At 39.1% G+C, this 20,174-nt stretch overlaps 1 protein-coding gene across 2 annotated transcripts in view; it reads left to right on the forward strand.

The window, feature by feature from the left end:
* The first annotated feature begins 614 nt into the window (after positions 1-614).
* The window catches only part of TNPO1 (transportin 1), an 80,682-nt gene continuing 61,122 nt past the window's right edge, over positions 615-20,174 (forward strand). Inside the window, exon 1 of one of the 2 annotated variants that reach the window (XM_045571561.1) lies at positions 615-762. In XM_045571561.1, coding sequence (XP_045427517.1) covers positions 748-762 — 15 coding nt within the window. In that variant the 5' untranslated portion in view covers positions 615-747. The remainder of the gene's footprint in view (positions 763-20,174) is intronic. The other variant, XM_036408799.2, reaches the window with a different exon arrangement.

Raw genomic sequence — 20,174 nt, forward strand, 5'->3', positions numbered from 1 at the left:
AACTGATATTTATCTATTCGTTTCCATTATTATGATTATAAAAAAAAATCTACCTCTCCCTTTTTGAATTATTTTTCTGGAGATATTTTCATTTCTCATGGTGATTGGTTACGGGGAAAGGAGCTTGTTCTTCCTAAGAGCAAGAAACCACAGTTTTATATGAAAACACGCCTGGAGATTTTCATTAAAAGACTTGCTTTTATAAATCCTTTGGTGTCCCTTACACAGCAGTGGATATGCCAGCTACAGCAGAGGCCAAAAGCCTGCCATGCCATAGCAGCAGGCAGCAGGCCGCCTGCCTGTGAGCCGCCTGTGCCTTTGACCAGCGCTGCTGGGCTGGATGCCCGCGGCCTGTGCCGCGTGAAACAGGCTCCGGGCAGACCGTCCCCGGGGGGGCTGTGCTGGGGCCCAAGTGAGGGAGGACTAGGGTCAGGGTGCGGGGAGGGCCCCGGGCAGCCCTCGTCCTCCACGCCCAAGGGCCTTTCAGTCGAGGCCTCACGGAGCACAGCAGGGTCCGCCTGGGCCCCCGGGTGCACGTCGCAGGCCGTCCGGCCGGGCCGTCGCTCCCCGGGCCCGCCGCCGCCGTTGCCAAGGCGACCGCCGCCGAAAGTTCCCGCGGTGGCCCCGCCCCCCGGCCAATCGGACGGCGCCCGCCGGAGACCCGCTCCCTTTGTTCCGCAGCCATTTCTGGCCCCGGGCGGGAGCCGCGCCGCTGCGCTGAGGGCCCGAGCGCCGCAGGCCTCTGGGATGGTGTGGGACCGGGTAGGTGACGCGGAGCGCGGCGGGCCGAGGGCGGGCGGGGGCGGGGGCCGCAGTGCCGAGGCCGGCGGACGGCCGCGGGGAGAGGGCCGGCTCGCCGCCCCCGGCCCCCGCCCGCCCGGCCGTTTGGAGCCGGCGGCGGCGGCGGCGGCGGCGGCTGCGCGGTTCCCAGCCCAATAGCTTCGGCCGGGCGCCCAGCGGGGCCGGGCAGGGCGGGCGGGCGAGCGGCTGCGGCTCCTCAGGTGTCCAAGGTCGCGGCCTGGGGTCTGCTGGGGCCGTGGGCTGGGGAGGGTCTGCTCCGCGGAGTGTTCGCTGCCGCCAGGGAGCGGGCGGCCTTGGAGGAGCCCGATGCCGCAGGCGCTGCCCCGGGGCGGCCGCTTCCCGCTGGTCCTGGACGCTGCGCAGCGCTGCCCGCGGCGGCTCTTTGTCCCCCGGAGCCCGGAGCCCGGAGCCCGCGGACCCCGGCGCCTCCACGCTCAGCCCGCCGATGGCTCTCTGCAGGCGGGCCTCTCCCCGGGCCTCCGGGCCTCACGACGTGTGCACTTCGTGTTAGTGTTTCTATCTGTGGGGTTTGCGTGGGCTGGGTGGTTGCCCTCCTGCCCTTCTGTGCTGCTCCCACGACAACATGCAACAGGGGAGCCCGGACAGCTGCCGGGAGCAGACCGGTCGCCACAGCCAACCCGTGTGCGGGGCATGGCTTTCTGGCTTTAAACTTGAGCGCCTGTGATGTGTGTACGGATTTTAAAAATCGTGGCAAGGATTGCTTACATTTTGTCCGTTATATCTTAATTTTACTAATCATTTGGCCCCTCAGCAGATATAAATGTAAAAATTTAAAGCGGGAGGCTATCCACAAATTGATTTTGACAGTTGTATTAAGAATCTTAATACCCATCCTGCTTTGAAACAGGGATGACTTCAAAGCTGAATACATAAATGGTGCTTTTTTTTTTTCACTCTAAAGAAAAGATGTTTTTAAGATAGGTATTCTGAAGAGTAAGGTTGCAAAATGGCTGGCCCGATGTGCTCAGTTTTAGGATAAGTTCCTTTTGGATTTTAAGTTTTCCTATTATATCAAGGCTTTCATATCAGAATAGTAAATAAGGTTTTCTTAATGAAGCAAGGGAGATACTTTGGGAATCGATTCTCTTTTCCACTTTTACTCTGCCCTGCACCTCATTCTTAGAGAATGACTCCACCAAGTTGAAAACTTGCAAGTGCAAAAGGGAAATAATAGTTTGAAGGTGCGGATTTTCTTTTTAACTCCTGGCATATGTAATGTATAAGTGCATAGCAGTTTGGCAGTATGCATTTTTACTTTATCCTATTTCATGTGAGCCTTATGAACTAATAGTGCTCTATTTGCTTTTTCCTAAAAGCCTGCATTAGGCCGATCAGGCTTGATGTGTTTTCTTCACATCTTCGTCTTATGTATTTAGGGAATTACTAAATTCTGCCCACTGATATTTTAACCTATAAAAATCCTTTAAAAGTAATCAAACTTTTTATCATTATATATTGTGAACAGAAGAAGGTTTTGATAAAAATACATGACATTCCAGTTGTAAATATCCTCATTGTAAGACTTGTTGTATTCATTGTTTTATGACTAGTATATATATATATATATTTGTGTGTGTGTGTGTGTATAATGTAAAAGCCAATACATGAACTTAATTTTTCTAAATACTGTAAATGAACTGCATTGAAATGTAAACGTACTATATGTAGAAGAATTGCTTGCATTTAACTGTGTTGGATTCTGCAACAATTATTTTTAAGAAAAGAAATGTGGTTGTAAAGGCAGCTGAACCTAATGACATATGTAATGGGGGGGGGGGAATCAAATGTAAACTGCAGAGGAGCACAGCAGTGAGTTATTTTTATTTCTCAGGACATAAATTATGAATATTTCTTCCTGGAATTGATTTTTTTTAATTTTTTTAATATATTTTATTGATTTTTTGCAGAGAGGAAGGGAGAGAGATAGAGATTTAGAAACATCGATGAGAGAGAATCATCGTCCAGCTGCCTCTTGCACACCCCCTATTGGGAATGTGCCCCCGCAACCAAGGTACATGCATGCCCTTGACTGGAATCGAACCCGGGACCTTTCAGTCCGCAGGCTGACGCTCTGTCCACTGAGCCAAACCAGTCCTGGCATTGAGTTGCATTTTTATAATTGGCTTTGAAGTACTCAGAATCCTTTAGTAAAATAATTACCAGCAGAGCCCCTTAAACATCAGGTGCAGAAGTTACTGCCATAGATGAAAAGATTGATCCCCTGAAGGACCAAGCTTCCATTGCTTTTTGTCTACTAAAGAAGGAATTAGGGAGGAAAATTTTTTAGCAAATCATTAACATACTAAATAGATGCATATAAATTATTAGGATTATGCTGCCATTATTAATGATGTTTTTGAAACATACTTTATGAAGTAAAAATAGAGTTTATTTTGGTAGGATAACAGAAAAATGAGAAAGCAAATTATGAAGGACTTCGTATGTCATTTATTCATTCACTAACCATTTCTTAGTGCTAGGATTGTCCCTTGTCCTCAAGAGAGTTAAATACTAATGGAGAGAATGAAATGTAAACAAAAAAGTATAGTTACAGCTTTTATTATATAAATCTATTGGGACACCCAGGAGGGCAAATGATAGATTTCATGCAGAGTAGGAGAAATGGTGCAGGCATTTCAGGGGCTAGGGTAGACTTGAGAGGATGTCAGTAAAGCTAAGGACCTTTGTGTTCTTGAAACTCAAAACAGTTGAGAGGCCCTAAAAGAGACAGAGAAGTCTGCAAACTTCTTCTGTAAAAGACCAAACAGTGTTTTCTGTTTTGTGGGCCCTACTGGCTCTGCCATCTTAATGCAAAAGCAGTCCAGTCATAGACCTTACTAAAACTAATGGAATGACCAGATTTGACTTGTGTTGCCCTAGTACAAGCCATTGAAAGATTTGAAAGGAATTTACCACATTGATTTGTGTGAATCAGTAAAAGCAGAATAAAAATAGAAAATAGATTATTTTTAAGCACTGTAAAGCAGTAAGAATAGAAAGCACAATTCAATTTTATAAATGGGCAAATTCACAGAAGAGGAAATAGCCAATAAATGTGAAATATTGTTCTATACCATTAATAGGGAAATACAAAGTTTTAGGGTATTTCATACATTGACTACAGCCACTTCAATTTTAAAGTAAAAATATTTTGACCCTGCAATTTCCATTTCTTAGAAAACAGGGATATATCCATAGTCAGTTGTGTTCAATATGTCTTTGTCAGTAGCAACAGAAGCTCCAGACTTAGTCACCTTTCATCTCCTGCACTCCAGTTCATGAATGGGTCTATATTTGTCTGCCTTTTTTGTTTTGTTTTGTTTTGTTGTTTGTTTTTGTTAACCCCTTCCCAACTCTTTATAATTCTTTTCTCAACCTATGCTTAAACATCCCCTTCACTTTCTTGCTCTTATAGAAACCTGATGTTTTGCACTGTGCAATTTGGTTGTTTTATTTATTTTTTCCATACTTCTTGTCACTGTTCCTACAGGTGGGAAAGGTGTCTGTCATTCTCCTCCCTAAAAATCTTTCCCCTAACAATCCTCAGTTTTGTGTTATGTCAGCAGGTTACCCCTCAAGATTGCCATTAACTATTAACTTCATTTCTCAAAATCTGTTTTTAGCTCCAGGCTCATTGCATCCCTTTCCAATACTACCTCAATCTTCATATTACAGTTGAAAGGAGTATACATAACTGGTATTTCCAGTATCCTGGTCTCTCACTTCCTAGACCTTGTCTTCAGTGTTCTTCCCATCTAACTATCTCTTCCCATCACTCCCACAGTGTTACCCTCTTACATTGCTAATAACTGCAGTCCCTCCATAGTTATCATTTCATGAGTTCTACTTTGTGACCCTACTTCCTGTTTTTGTGGTTCACTCCTAGTCAGTATCTCAGCCCCAACCATCTTTTGACCCCAATGGAATCTCCAGTCTATTCATCCTATTACTAGTTTCCTGGCACTCATTTCTTGATGTTTTCACTCCCTTTCTTACTTCTCTTATATTCCATGATTAATCATTTTTAGCTCTTCTTTGGATCCACTCCCACACTCTTTGTTTCTTTAATAAAATCCACAGCCCTGGTTAAACCAATCCTGCCTTCTTTACACCTGCCCCTATGCAACTCAATGTGGCAGGAAACAAGCACACCACCACACATGACCACTTACCTCAAGTGGGTCCTTAATGCTGCTCTTGATTGTACTTTATTTTCCTAGTCTGTTCACTCTCCGAATTGACTATTTTATATCTTCTTCAAATATCCAGTATCTCTTTTCCCATTCTCACTTTAAGCTCATGACATTGGTTCTTACTTTGCTAAGAAAATTGAAGCAATCAGAAAATTTCTCCCATTACCCTGTGTACTACCAGAATCTGGTCAATGCATGTTATTTTCCTGCTTGTTACCTTAGATTAACTGCTTTTGTACTAGATCCCATTCTTTCTCATTTGCTTAAGAACATTTTTTCAACTTCTGTCCTTCCACATAATTTTTTTAATTTATTGGGATTTCTGGCAGCAACAAACATGCTATTTTTCCCCACCCTTTAAAAAAACAAAAAAATTACCTGATTCACTCTTTACTGTCAGTTTCCCAATATTTTGTTTGTTTCCTTTTCCAGCATTATTCCTCAAAGGAGATGTCTATACTTATTACCAGATGTCTGTCTTATTGCCAGATTTTCTCTTTCCATGTTTTATTAGATCCAATTCCAATCAGGCCTTTGTCTGCACCATTTCCACTGAAACAGGTCCTCAGGTTCTCCAGGAACTGCTATGTTGCCAAATACCATACACCATTGATTCTATTCATCTTACTTGATCTATCCACAACATTTGACACCTATTCCCTTATCTTTGTAGCACTTTCTTCTTTGCTTTCCAGGTTAACACACAACCTTGGTTATCTCCTACTTCACTACTGGTTCCTTATAGTTCTCTTCTGCCTTCCTTCTCACAAACCTCTTAATATTGGAAGGCCCCAGGGTCAGTCCTTTTTTGTTTAATCTTCACCTGAGGTCATGATTTTTATAGAGAGGAAGGGAGAGGGAGAGGGAGGGAGAGAGAGAAAGAGAGAGCCTGAGAGAGAGAGAGAAACAAATGTGAGAGTGAAACATTGATCACTTGCCTCTGGCTTAGGCTTCAACCAGGGATCGAACTGGCAATCTAGATAATGTACCCTGACAGGAATCAAACGTGCTATCTTTAGGTGAACTGGACCACACTTCAACTAACTGAGCCACATGGGCCAGGGCTGTTGTATTTTATTTTCGTATCTATACTCCATTGGTAATCTCATTCAGCCACATGGCTTTAAATACCAGTTGGTTGGAGCATTGTCCAGTCCCTTACACTGAAAAGTGGTGGGTTTGCACCATTCCTGGTCAGGGAACATACTCTGGTTGTGGATTCAATTCCCTATTGAGGTTTGTATAAGAGACAGCCAATTGATGTTTCTCTCTCACATCGATATTTCTCTTTCTCTTCCTCTCTGTAAAATCAGTAATAATTTTTTAAAATTTAAATACCATTTAAACACCAGCAATGCCCAATTTAGATTTTTAGCCCCTCTCCCAAACTTCAGTCTCACATGTTTAACTGCCTATTCAACATCTCTACCTAATATATATATATATATATATATATAAAGCCTAACATGCAGTGTCCCCTTGAGAGTTTGACAGATTGGGAGCTCAATTGCTCGCTATGACATGTGCTGACCATCAGAGGGCAGTGCATAACGAAGGAAGGCCCCAGGCGGCAGCAGCTAGAGACACTACCTGTGTATGAATTTTGTGCCATGGGCCTCTAGTGTGTAATAATTGACATAAAACTCAGCAAGTCCAAAACTCAACTCCTAAACTTCCTCCCATAGATTTCCCCATTTCTGTAAGTTAGTGGCAACTCTATCGCAACAGCTCAGGCTAAAATCTTAGAGTTATTCTTGATTTTGCTTTTTCTTTGACTCTTCAAATCCATTCTTTCCACAACATGTGTGTTTTTTTATATATCATCATAATCCAGAATTTTACTATGTCTCACTCCACTACTGCCATACTGGTTCAAACCACTACTGTCATCTCCTTGGATTACTTAAATAGGTTACTACTTGGTATCTCCATGCTACCCTAACCCCTCCCAATGGTCATTTCTCAATATAGTAGCCAGACCAAGTCTTTTACAAGTAAGACCGTCTCTGTTGCTTCTCTATTCAAAGTCCTGCAATTACTCCCCCTTTCACAGAAAATCTAGTCCTTACAGTGGCCTACAAGGCTCTCCATAATGTCCCCAACTTACTCCCCTTTCACCTTACCTCCCTGACCTGTTTTCTGCTACTACTTTCCCTCCTTGCCCACAAGCCTCCTTGTTAGATCTTAAACATACCAGTCATGCTTCTCCTTTAGAGCCTTTGCTTTAGGTGGTTCAGCTATTAAGAATATATTTCTCCCTTTTGGCTCAGTGGATAGAGCATCGGCCTGCAGACTGAAAGCTCCCGGGTTCGATTCCGGGCAAGGGCATGTACCTGGTTGCGGGCACATCCCCAGTAGGGGGTGTGCAAGAGGCAGCTGATCGATGATTCTCTCTCATCGATGTTTCTAACTCTCTATCCCTCTCTCTTCCTCTCTGTGAATAAGTCAATAAAACATATTTAAAAAAAAAAAAAGAATATATTTCTCCCAAATATCTACTTGGCTGAGATTTCACCTTCTCTAAATACCCAATCTAATACTGCATCTTACCCTCTCCCATCCACCTTATTCTGGATTCTTTATTTTTACATAGCACATACTGCCTTCTAACGTAGTTATACTCAGGCCATCAGTCTAGTGCTCCATTGTCCTGTGACCTGTTTTGAGCTAAGAATGATTTTTACATTTTCAAAGGGTTATAAAACAAAAAGAATATATGCCACATCTACAAAGCCTAGAATATTTACTGTCTGTCACTTTGCAGAGCAGTCTGCCCTATATATTCTGTTTATTGTCTTTCTCCACAAATGTGTGCTTCCAAGAGGGCAAAGATCTTTGTTTCATTTATTGCTGTATCTGTAGCAACTAGAACATAGTGCCTGTAAATATTTGTCATATGAATGAGTTATTTGTAATGGTGCAAAATTGTAAAAAGGGTAAGTGTTCATCAATAACCTGTACTGCAGTTAGTAATGAAATGAGAAGCAAAGCTAAGACATTTTGAATGAGTTTTTATAGAACAGAAAGAAAACATTTTATTTCTACAGAAACATATGTATTTAAATACATACACAAAAACAGCTCTATATGGCTATTCATTGAATGGATATTATTGTAGAATACCTCCAGGGAAGAGTCTAGGATTAGGAGAGGTACTTGAAGGGAGCTTATATTCACATGATAATTTTTCTCTTTATTAAAGAGAAGGGGAAAAAAGAAATAGGTTCTAAATAAAGCAATGAGAAGAAATAGAGAGTAATTGAGTGGGGGGGTGGGCCGGGGGGAGAAGAGAAGAGAGAACCATTGCCTTTCTGAAATACCATTATTTGGCCAGCAATCTGAATGTAGAGAAGGAGTGAGCAATAGGAGTATCTGAAAAAAAAATATGCAAAAGTAAAGTCTCTTAGGTGGGAAGAAGCATAACATTACCAGAGAATTACAAGGGATGGAGAAGGGGGGAAGGAAGAGGGGGCGGGGGGAAGGAGGGAGGGGAGGAAACATAGTGAAAAGGGGGCCAGAGACTGCTAGGAGATTTGTTTCGAGATAGGCAGGACCACAGACTATGGGCAACTTTGTAGTCTGTGATTTAAGTGTGATGAGAAACCATTGGAAGTTTTTGATAGAAGATGTAATTTAATTGAAGCTTTAACAGAATTATCTTAGAAATTGTGCTGAAGGAATAAAAGAGAAGGCTGGGAAGCCTATTGTAATAAACTGTGCTCATGTAGAACATGGTATCTGGACTAGGGTAGACAGTGGAGGGAGAGAAAAGTGGTCAGAAGGTATATTTTGGCAACAATGACTAATGGTTTTGATGTGGGATATGAGAAAAGTCAAGGATGATCCCTTGGTATTTTGGCTTGGACAACTGAATGAACACTAGTAGCAATTAGTGATATTAGGCAACTAGAAGAGGAACAGGTTTGAATGCGGTTAGGGAAGAGAATCAAGAGTTCTCTTTTAGCCAGCAAAGATTGAGATGCCCATTTAACCAACAAGTGAATGTGTCTTATAAGATGTTGGATACTTGAGTGGGATTCAGAGCTCTATCTAATGGCACAAACTGGATGAGATGATGTAGATAAAGAAAAGAAGGGGCCTAGGATATTTAGAGGTGGGGAGCCAGCAAAGAAGACTGGCCAAGAGCAGCCAGTGAAATAAAAGGAAAAACAGGGAGATGTGATGCCACGGGCAAAGAGGTGGGAGAGAGGTTGCCTGTGTTTAGCACTCTGGAGAAATAAGATCAGCACTCTGGAGAAATGAGACCAGGAAGTCATTGGCTTTATCAGCAAGAAAATCTGGTCTCAGTGGAGTGGGGTAAAGAAAGGGAGATGGTGACTATCCACAATTTCAACATGTTTCTGTAAATGGAACTAAGTGGAGAAATTAAGTAGTAGTGGATGCTGAATAGAGTCAAAACTAGTTTTTTAAAGATATCTTAAGTAATTTCATTGTTAGTTTTTAATTTTTACCAAAGAATATGTTTATTGTTGGTGTGTGTGTGTGTGTGTGTGTGTGTGTGTGTGTGTGTGTGTGTTTTGGAGGGGACATCTATGTGAGAGAGAAATACCAATCGCTGCCTCCCGAACTAGCCCCCACTGGGAATCAAACCCACAATCTTTCACTGTTCAGGATGATGCTCACCAACCAGGGCAATATATCCTAAATAATTTTAAAATTAGAAAAACATTCTGAGAGTAATTCAGAGAACTGCAATTTACAATTTACATGGATTCACCAACTTTTAACATTTGCCACATTCCCTTCCCCCCCCACACACACACACACACAAAATTTTTTTTTGATCATTTGATAGTAGGTTGCATATATTTTGTCCCTTTACCCTGAACTTAGTATTTTAATGCATGTATCTTAAGAGCCAGGATATTCTTTTCTGAAATCACATGTAGTTGTCAAATTCAGGAAATACAGTTTTTCACCATTTATATTACAGTTTTGTCACTTGTCCCAGTTACATTATTTACAACATTTTTTCCTCCAATGCATGATTTTATATTAAATTTAGTTGTCTTTTTTTGACAGAGAAAATAGTTTTTTATTAGTGAAATCTTTGCCATTTTATCCTCAGAACAACCCCATGAGATAGAGATACCATTTACCTCGTTTTATACAACATAGATTAATTATTCTTTTCATTACTAATAAATGGCATAGTAAGAACTCAAAGTCAAGCACAGTAACTCCACAGTTTACACTCTTAAGCTCTATACTAAAGTGCCATCCATGTAGTGCATGGGAAAATCTGAAATCCCTTAGATCAGAGACCATGATACTTACATCAAAAAGATGGCTTTAAATGTCTAGTGCTGGATTATAGCTCTTTGTAATGATGAATCAGGGTTTAATATATCACTTGATGGGCGTCAGGACAGAAGGAAGAGCAAAAAAAGTGAAAATATTTAAACTTTATATGTAGAATTTACTAGGTTTTGGCTTTAATGGTATGTGTTCAGAGTTATTGGTGCTAATTGTTTAGGAAGGTAAAATAAAATACTTGGATTAATTCTCTTGTGGTAAAATTTAGTTTGCAGTATATGGATGGTAATCTAAAGAGTCCTGATCTGTTTCAAAAAGAGTTTGTTTCATAAGATGCTGCTTGTCAAATCTTTATCATAAAATATTGTGAAATATCAGAAATAAGCTTAATTTAGGAAAAGAGCATTAAACAGTGAATCATTGAAACCACAACTGCTCTAGAGCAAGAATTAGAATTTTTAGTTCAATGATATTTTAGTTTTCTGTTAAACACAGTTTTAAGGGGATAATGGTAAAGACTTCTTTTGGATAGAGACCCAAGTTGTGAAGAAAATGTTCCTAACATTTTCAATTAAAGGTTGTTCTTAATATTGAATGTGACTTATGTAAGAAGTGACCTCAGCCTGGCACATTGCTGTGCCTTTTAAGTATTTGCTAAAAGAATCAAGTGACAGGTAGCTTTCACTTAGGTAATTTAGTAGTCCCAGAACTACAGGTGAACAATGGAATTGGATTCAAGTTTTCCTGAAGGCTTGGAGAATTTCAGTAGCAAGTATAAAGGGGGGGAAAGTAAGGCTGGCTTGTATGGAATATGACCAGATTCGTTATTTACAGTTAAGTAAATGTCGAGTCTAGACGCTGAAAGGACCATGGTCTTTAGTTGCTTTATAGATGAGGAAATGAACCAAATGAGTATAGGTTGCCCAGCTAGCTATTCTTCGTGCAGAGAACTAAGAAAAAGAGCCCCAGATCTCTGACACTTGTTTTATACTGATTTTATTTTGACTCTTCGTGGTACAGGAGACTTAAAGACTTGTGGTCAGAGGCATTTTGTCCTAAAGCCCTATGAAGTTACAATGCCATGACTTCAAATGTCTGCATTGCCTCCCCAGATAGTATCCTTCCCCTGGCCACCAGCACCCCCCCCCTCCCCCCAGTTAATCAAAAATGAAACATTAGAGCAACTGAAAAGGTAAGAGATTTTTCTGGAGTCTTGTAAGTTCAGACTCGAGAGTGTATAGTTGTTTAACATTTAATGTAGGAATTTGATGGGGAAGCTTAGTAAACAGTTGAGACATATAAAGGAAAAGACTAAAAACCTCTAACTTTATTAAAGGCTTTTTATGTTGGTACTTACTGATCAGGTGCATAGAAAGCAATTTTTATTTATAAAATAGAATCTACACATTGACACATCAGTTAGATTCCAGTAGAGCTTAAAAATTGCCCAGCAGCCCTAGCCGGTTTGGCTCAGTGGATAGATCATTGGCCTGTGGACTAAAGGGTCCCAGGTTTGATTCCAGTCAAGGGCATGTACCTTAATTGTGAGCACATCCTTAGTAGGGAGTGTGCATGAGGCAGCTGAATTGATGTTTCTCTCTAATTGATGTTTCTAACTCTCTATCCCTCTCCCTTCCTCTCTGTAAAAAATCAATAAAATATATATATTTTTAAAAATTGTTCAGCAGTCCTGGCTACTGGGCCCAGTCAGCAAGTTTGGGAGACAACCAATCAGTGTGTCTCTCTTACATCAATGTTGCTCTCTCCTCTTCTGTCTCTCTCTTTCCTCCCCTTTCCCTTCCACTCTCTCTGAAAATCAATGGAAAAAAAAATATTCTCAGGTGAGGATTAACCAAAAAAGGGGGGAAAAATTGCTCAGACGCTAGGGCAAAATTGCGATTTCAGGTAAAATTATCACTATGCATCTTAAATGTTTTTGAGTCACATTTATCAAATGCCTAACCACATATTGAATTATTGAATTTAATAGCATAAAGAGATCTTAGAAATTTCCTAGTTTATCCCTCTCGTTCCAGACTTTTATTGTATTTGTAGTTTTCCAGCTATAAAATTCTGCATATACAAATGCCTAAAAAATGTTTGCTTATTGATTTAATTTCTGGAGTTTAGAATATGCATGCTACTCCTTTAAGAATGTATGATGACAATTGACTAGCAACTGTATTAACTGTCTATAATATGAATTAGTTACTGTAGAAAACTTTTAACTGAAATAACATTTCATGTGACTTTAGACAAAGGTTTGCTTTCTGGTTCTCCAACTCTACTCCAGAAAAATGTTTAGAAAAATTTACTTTATAATAAATGAATTTATTTATTTTTCTAAGAATTCAGTGTCATGGAAATAGTGTGTGCTTTGAAGCAGTTCATTAGACTACTACGACTACCATTATCTATACTAATAAAAGGGTAATATGCTAATTAGACCGAGTTGATCGACCATCTTCCCAGACGTCTGACTTCCTTCTGGACAAAGCCATGGTGGTAGGGGTGGAGACAGAGAGGGCATTTGGGGGTGAGATCATGCCTGCAGGGAGGATATTTGGGGGCAAGATCAGGCCGGCAGGGGAGGGCAGTTAGGGGCAATTAGGCAGGCAGAGGCAGTTAGGGGCGATCAAGCCAGCAGGGGAGAGCAGTTAGGGGCGTAGTGTGAGATAAGGCTGGCAGAGGAGGGCAGTTAGGGGCAATTAGGCAGGCAGAGGCAGTTAGGGGCGATCAAGCCAGCAGGGGAGAGCAGTTAGGGGCGTAGTGTGAGATAAGGCTGGCAGGGGAGAGCCATTGGGGGTGAGATCAGGCCAACAGGGGAAGGCTGTTGGGGGGAGATCAGGTTGGCACACAGAGGCAGTTAGGGCCAATCAGGCAGGCAGATGATTGGTTAGGAGCTAGTGGTTCCAGATTGCGAGAGGTATGTCCAATTGGAGAGGGTGCAGGCTGGGCTGAGGGAATATCCCCTTCCCCCGTTTCCCCCCCCCCCATATAAATTTCATGTACCAGGCCACTGGTAATTGTATAATCATAGATGGTATCTACCTCCTAGACAGAATAGGCACACAAAGTATACCACTTGTTTCAGGTTAAGTTAATTTGTAAGGATAGATTTTCTTTCCACTATTCTTAGTTATTAAATTAGCTTCCTTAGTGAGAAAAATATATTTAGAAGGACCCAATGATAATTCTAACATAATTTTTTTTAAAATATATTTTATTGATTTTTGTACAGATAGGAAGGGAGAGAGATAGAGAGTTAGAAATATCGATGAGAGTCATCGATCAGCTGCCTCTTGGGGAAATGCCCACAACCAAGGTACATCCCCTTGACCGGAATCGAACCCGGGTCCCTTCAGTCCCCAAGCCGACGCTCTATTCATTGAGCCAAACCGGTTTCGGCCTAACGTAATTTTTTATCTTACAAAGTTTTTATTTACTGTTTTATAAAACTCTTAATATTAAATGATTTATGAAATATTTTCTTAAAATAAAAGGTAAAACCGTATATGATACAGATAATTAACAAAACGAAAAGTACTAGAACTCTAACCTTTTATTTTAGAATATGATAAATTATTTGTAGTATATGCATTTATTTTTAGTCAGAATTTCCTTATACATTAGTAATTTTTGCTGTAAATATTTATATTGTAGTTATGATTATTAAATCTATATCATTTCTTACTACAGAAGAACCTTTGTATTGTAAAATAGAGACCCTCTTTTCTAAGCTAAAATTTATTTTAATATGCTGTTGGCTGTTACCTTTTTGTGAGATTATTTTTTCTAGTTCGACATATAATTTAACTCAGCTATTTAATGATTTTTTTTTCCTTAAATTATATTTCTGGACTAATGCATCAATGTTTGAAAAATTAGAAAGTTAATAGGAGATGCTTGAAAAAATTTTTAAGGTTATATGTTTAGTTATATAATAGATGTTTCCAAATAATTTTTCAAAATAGTTGTACTAATTTAAAAATATTTTTTATATTAAAGAAAATTGTGGTATTATTTTAAATTTTGTAATAGTCTTACTTTGTCTGTATGTCTGTACTTGGTATTTTGTTTAAACATTTAAATATCTTAATTTGTTATGATAACATTATTAAAAATTATTTCCAATGTGTGTCTGTGTCTCTGTCTGTCTCTCTCTCCCCTGCATGACCTCACCTTTCCCTACCCCTTCCTACAGGCATGGTTTCCTTGCTTCTCTCTCTCCTAAGCTCCAAGGGCCCTTCTTTTGCTTCTGTAACTTGTTTCCTGAGCCCATTTCTTCTGTGGCTTACTTCTTCTATCTCTATGACTTTCCAAATAAACTTGCTTGTTTTTTGGGGGGGGAAATTTTCATACTTAACACAGTATTAAAATCATAATGAAGAAAATTAATTGTAAGTGTATAACATAATAATTCCCATTATCTGAGCAAAAGTGAAATTTCCATTCTTTAACTTTTAGGACCGCCTTTCTCATGACACTAGGTCCTTGGGATTATAAAATAACTTGTCTGGTATAATTCTTCTGCTTTGAGTCAGGGTTTGTTTTTTTTTGCTTTGTTTTCATTACTATAAAGTTTTTTCTTTATTTTCAAAATTATCTTCATATCATTGTCCACTCACTTTAATAGTATATTCTGGGCAGAAGTTGCTACAATTACATCAGTTTTCTATAATTGAAGCTTAGACCTTTTAAGTATATAACCTGTAAGCACTTTGACAAAAAAAAAAAAACACAAAACCCCAAAGTTAATTATATTTCATATATTTTTACTGTCTATAAAAGTACAGTAAAAAGTACAGTAATTTAAACTTTTTGATGATTGTCATTATGAATAGCAAGCATTATACCATAATATAATAAATATGTTACCTTTGTAAGAAAAAGAAATGATAAACATCTTCAATAGTATAATTATTTGAAGTCATAAGTAGGGTAGAGAATTTATTATAAACTGACAATTATACTATTGAAGATATTTATCATTTCTTTTTCTTACAAAGGTAACATATTTACAATATTAAAGACAAAAGGACCCATAATCCTAATACTCTAATACACTGCTAGCTTTTTATTAATTCCTTCCAGTCTTTTTCATTTAATAATTCTGTCTTTATCTTATACATAATTTTTACTTATTTGTAGTTATCTCACATATAACTTTTTAAATAATTTTTTTCACTTCCTATTCATAAACATTTTCCATGTCATTATAAATTAATTGTTTTCTAATGGTTGTATTATAATAGCCCAATAGTTGAATGTTGTGTTATTTACACTTACGTTTATTGTTGTATTAGAAATAAATGTTTGTTTACTGTTGTATTTCCTTTTGTGAATGTTTTTCATGTCTTATCTACTGGTTCTAAAATAGTTTTCCAGATAAAGTTATTAATGTATTATATCTTGTTATTATCTAACTTTGTATTGCCATAATATTCTGGGAACTCCCTTTGTATTTATTCAAATAAAGAATATGTTTGTCCATCATATAATAAATAGTGGTGCCACCCGCATATGAGTAATATGAGATGTTGTAGGTCTTTTGAGATGTGGACTATCTGAGTCTTAGGGAAATAATATTACCTGAAAGAAAGCTGGCACCATTCCTACATTTCCCGCTGTTATAAAGGATTAATAAAATGAATATTGTTTTTTCTCTCTCGGTGGCAGCAGGGGCAGAGACTGCAAATGCTTAGAGCCAAAATAGTAAAATTTGGAAAGGGGATGGAAGAGGAGCAGTAGAAATAGATGAGTAAAGAATTCTGTTTCTGTAAAGAGGGTGCCACCTGAACTGGCAACTGCCTTCTTTTTTTTTAATTTCTTTATTGATTAAGGTATTATATATGTGTCCTCATCCCTCCATTAATCCCACAACCCACCCACCCCCACTCATATCCTCACCCCTCCTGGTGTTTATGTCCATTAGTTAGGCTTATATTCATGTGTACAAGTCCTTTGGTTGACCTCCTTTTGCCCACCCCCCCTAACTTCCCTCTGAGGTCTGGCAGTCTGATCAATGCTTCTCTGCCTCAGTTCTGACTTCTATGTCAGCTCTCAAATTTACTCTGCTGTTCAATTTAAGGAAATTAATTTCCACGATATTTATCGGCCTCCATTGTACCAACCCCACAGTTTCTAGAGAGCTCCCTAAAACGTTTTGTTTCTTTCACTTAAAGCAAATACATTTTGGGAATCTACACTAATAAAAGTGTAACATGTTAATTGACTGTACCTTCATGATGCCCACTAGCCAATCAGGACTGAGTATGCAAATTAACCTGCGATCTTTGTTGGGTTAATTTGCATATACAGGAGTCAAGCCCTTGGGGATGGGGTGGGACACTTGTATTGTCACCATGGTGATGACACAGGCATTCCACACCATCCCAGCTGCTAAAGACCTCTGGGCAGCGTGGGAAGGCGGCTCTGGGCTGGAGCAAAAAGGCAGCTCTGGCCAGAGCAAAGGTGGTGCTGGCAGCCAGGGGAAAGAAGGCCCATTCTTGCACGAATCTTTGTGCATCAGGCCTCTAGTTCTATATAAGATGTAATATGCAAATGGTCATTATGCCGTTAAGCGTAATGACTGACCGCATATTGACTGGATCACAGATCAGCAGGAGGGTGAGGCAGCAGAAAAATACAGGAGGGGGCAGAGCAGCAAGCTATGAGAGGGGGCATGGGAAAGGGGGTGGGGGAGCAGGTGGAGAGCTACTGGAGGGCGGCAGCGAGCTACTGGCTCACAGATTCAAGCACAGGGCTACTGGTTTTGTTGCTATATATATATATATATATATATATATATATATATATATATATTTAACTAGTTTTAATATTTTTATTCCAATTTAGCTTTTTTTGGTACCAATTATTAGCAATTCATTCAGTTTGTCTTAAAATAAATAGGTAGAAACTCAAGAAATTTTAAGTCATTTGTGGAAATAGCTATCAGGAAGCAAGGCAGCACCCAGGAGCCGTTACTCTAATTCTGGTGGACCATGTAATCTTGGAGCTTCCTTACTTTTCTCTGTGCTGAACCATTCTCCTGTTTGCTTAGAATTTCTGCCCTTTTAAATTTTGTCTTGTGTATGGAATCTAATGATGGCCACCTGCCTACTACTTCATGACTTTTTAGCTTCTGCTTTGATGACTGGTAAGTGGCAAATGATCCTAATGCATCCTGTTCATATTTACTAGAAAGGAAATCTAATTGATTTAGCTAATCTTTTTGTGCCAGAATTCGTCATTTGAAGGGTCCGGTGTATAATCCTGGTTTAATCGGTTGTGTTTAGGAAGTGTGGTCTTGAAGCATCTACCTTGCCTTTAGACCCATTACTTAGACATAAGCTGTAGGCTACCCTGTTCCTTTTAGAAAAGGCATTTGTGTTTACTGCTAGATAGTATCAGAAAATCAGTGCACTATACAAAAAAGGCCGGGGGGGGGGGGGGGGCGGGTACTTCATAATATAGAACTGGATGTTCTGTGTTTTTAAACATGGAAATCAGATTCTTCTCCTTAGTTATTTTGTAATGTTGATTTCTAGGTCTTGATTTCCCCATTTATTTTATTTTTTAATTTATATTTTACTAAATTTATGGCATGGTACTGGCATAAAAACAGATATATAGAAAATTGAACAGAATGGAGAGCCCAGAAATAAACTCACACCTTTATAGTCAATTAATATTTGATAAAGGAAGCAAAAACATACAATAGGATAAAGATGGTCTATTTTATTATTGGGTAGGTACACACACACACAAAATAAAACTAGACCACCCTCTTACACAACACACAAAAATAGACTCAAAATGGACTAAAGATTTAAAATGTTAGAATCAAAACCATAAAAATCCTAGAAGAAAACATAGGGAGTAAAATCTTACACATTTCTTGTAGTAATCTTTTTCTGATATATATTCTTGGACAAGGAAAACAAAGGAAAAAATAAACAAATGGGATTACATCAAGCTAAAAGTTGCACAGCAAAGGAAACTATCAACAAAATGAAAATATAATCCACTGAATGGGAGCACGTATTCACCAATACATGTGGTAAGGGTTCAATAACCAAAATTTATAAGGAGCTTATAAAACTCAGCATCAAAACAAAAACAACACAATCCAACTAAAAAATGGCCAAAGGACCTGAGTAGACACTTTTCCAAAGAGGAAGAAATGCAGATTAACACCACAATGAATTGTCACCTCATACCTGTTAGAATGACTATCGTCAATAAATCAACAAATGTTGGTGAGGTTGTGGAGAAAAGGGAAACTTCATGCACTGTTGTGGGCGTACAGATTGGTACAGCCACTGTAGAAATCAGTGTAGAGTTACCTTAAAAAATTAAACATGGAACTGCCGTATGATCCAGCAGCTCCACTTATGGGAATATATCCAAAGAAACCCAAAACTAATTGGAAAGTATATATATGCATTTGCAGTGTTAGTTATTGTACAATAGTCATGATCTAGAAACAGTCCAAGTGCCCATGAGATGAGTGGATAAAAAAGCTGTGGTACAGCTGGCCAGTGTTGCTCAATGGTTGAGCATCAACCTATGAAGCAGGAGATCACCATTCGGTTTGATTCTTGATCAGGGAATCCTGGCTTGCAGGATCAATCCTAGTGTGAGTTGTGCAGGAGGCAGCCAATCCATGATTCTCTCTCATCACTGATGTTTCTCTCCTCCCTTCCCCTTCTTTTCTAAAATAAAAATATACATTAAAAAAAAATAGCGGTGGTACATTTAAATAGTGGAATACTACTTATCTATAAAAAAGGATGGAAATCCCCATTTACTTTAAGAGGATTGGATTGATGTTGTCTATTTCTATTTTCATTCTGAAGGTGAGCTATTATGATTGCTATTTTCTAAATGCAGTTATAGTTTAAATTGATAAATTCTAATTTTACAGGATGGGGGATGGATGGTGATAAGGACATAGTCAATTGGCTGATAACTTAGGACTTTGTGTTTTTAAAGGATTTTTTGATTTTTAGAGAGAGAGGCAGGGAAAGGGGGGGGGGAGAGAGAGAGAGAGAGAGAGAGAGAGAGAGAGAGAGAGAGAGAGAGAGAGAGAAACATTGGTGTGAGAGCAGAACATTCATCAGCTGCCCTCTGCATTCCCCCACCTAGAATCAAGCCCATAACCTGGGCATGTGCCCTGACCAGGAATCAGACTGACCTTCTGGTTCATACATCAATACTCAACCACTGAGACACACTTGTTGTTAAAATGACATATTCTTATAAACTGAACACTTTCTTTTTGTGTGTAGTAGATTAGTGTTATCCATCTTACATTTCATTTTAGGTTTTTGTTATTTTTTTATACCTTGATCTTGGTTGAGTCTCATTGTTTCTTTGTCATAGTAACAGAAAAACAGGCTTGAACATGGATGGAATATATGCTGTTTTTATTCTAAATTGTTAGTTGTATGGTATCATCTGTCAAAGAACATTATTTCCTGTTTTTTCCCATTTGTGGACTATAGAGAAATTACTTTATGGTATTCTTTTCTTATCTCTTCGTACATTATAAGGCCTACCCTCAGTCACCTACTTAGTTTTCACACTTACAAAATGTTTACATATTGTTACATTCATACCTGATTTAATATTTACCATTGATTTCTCATTATTTTCTTCGTTCCTCTGATTTGTTCCTCTTTTAATCTATACCTTTAGAACAATGGTTGGCAAACCGCGGCTCACGAGCTCTTTGACCCCTTGAGTGTCCTAACGCCACTTCTTCAAAATAGACTGACTTCTGCGCATGGGCCATGAAGTTTCAATTGCACTGTACGTGCGCACCCGCACGTGGTATTTTGTGGAAGAGCCACACTCAAAGGGCCAAAAAGCCACATG

The sequence above is a fragment of the Pipistrellus kuhlii genome, unplaced genomic scaffold (assembly GCF_014108245.1).
Source record: "Pipistrellus kuhlii isolate mPipKuh1 unplaced genomic scaffold, mPipKuh1.p scaffold_m20_p_4, whole genome shotgun sequence".
NCBI classification, from domain to species: Eukaryota; Metazoa; Chordata; class Mammalia; order Chiroptera; family Vespertilionidae; genus Pipistrellus; species Pipistrellus kuhlii.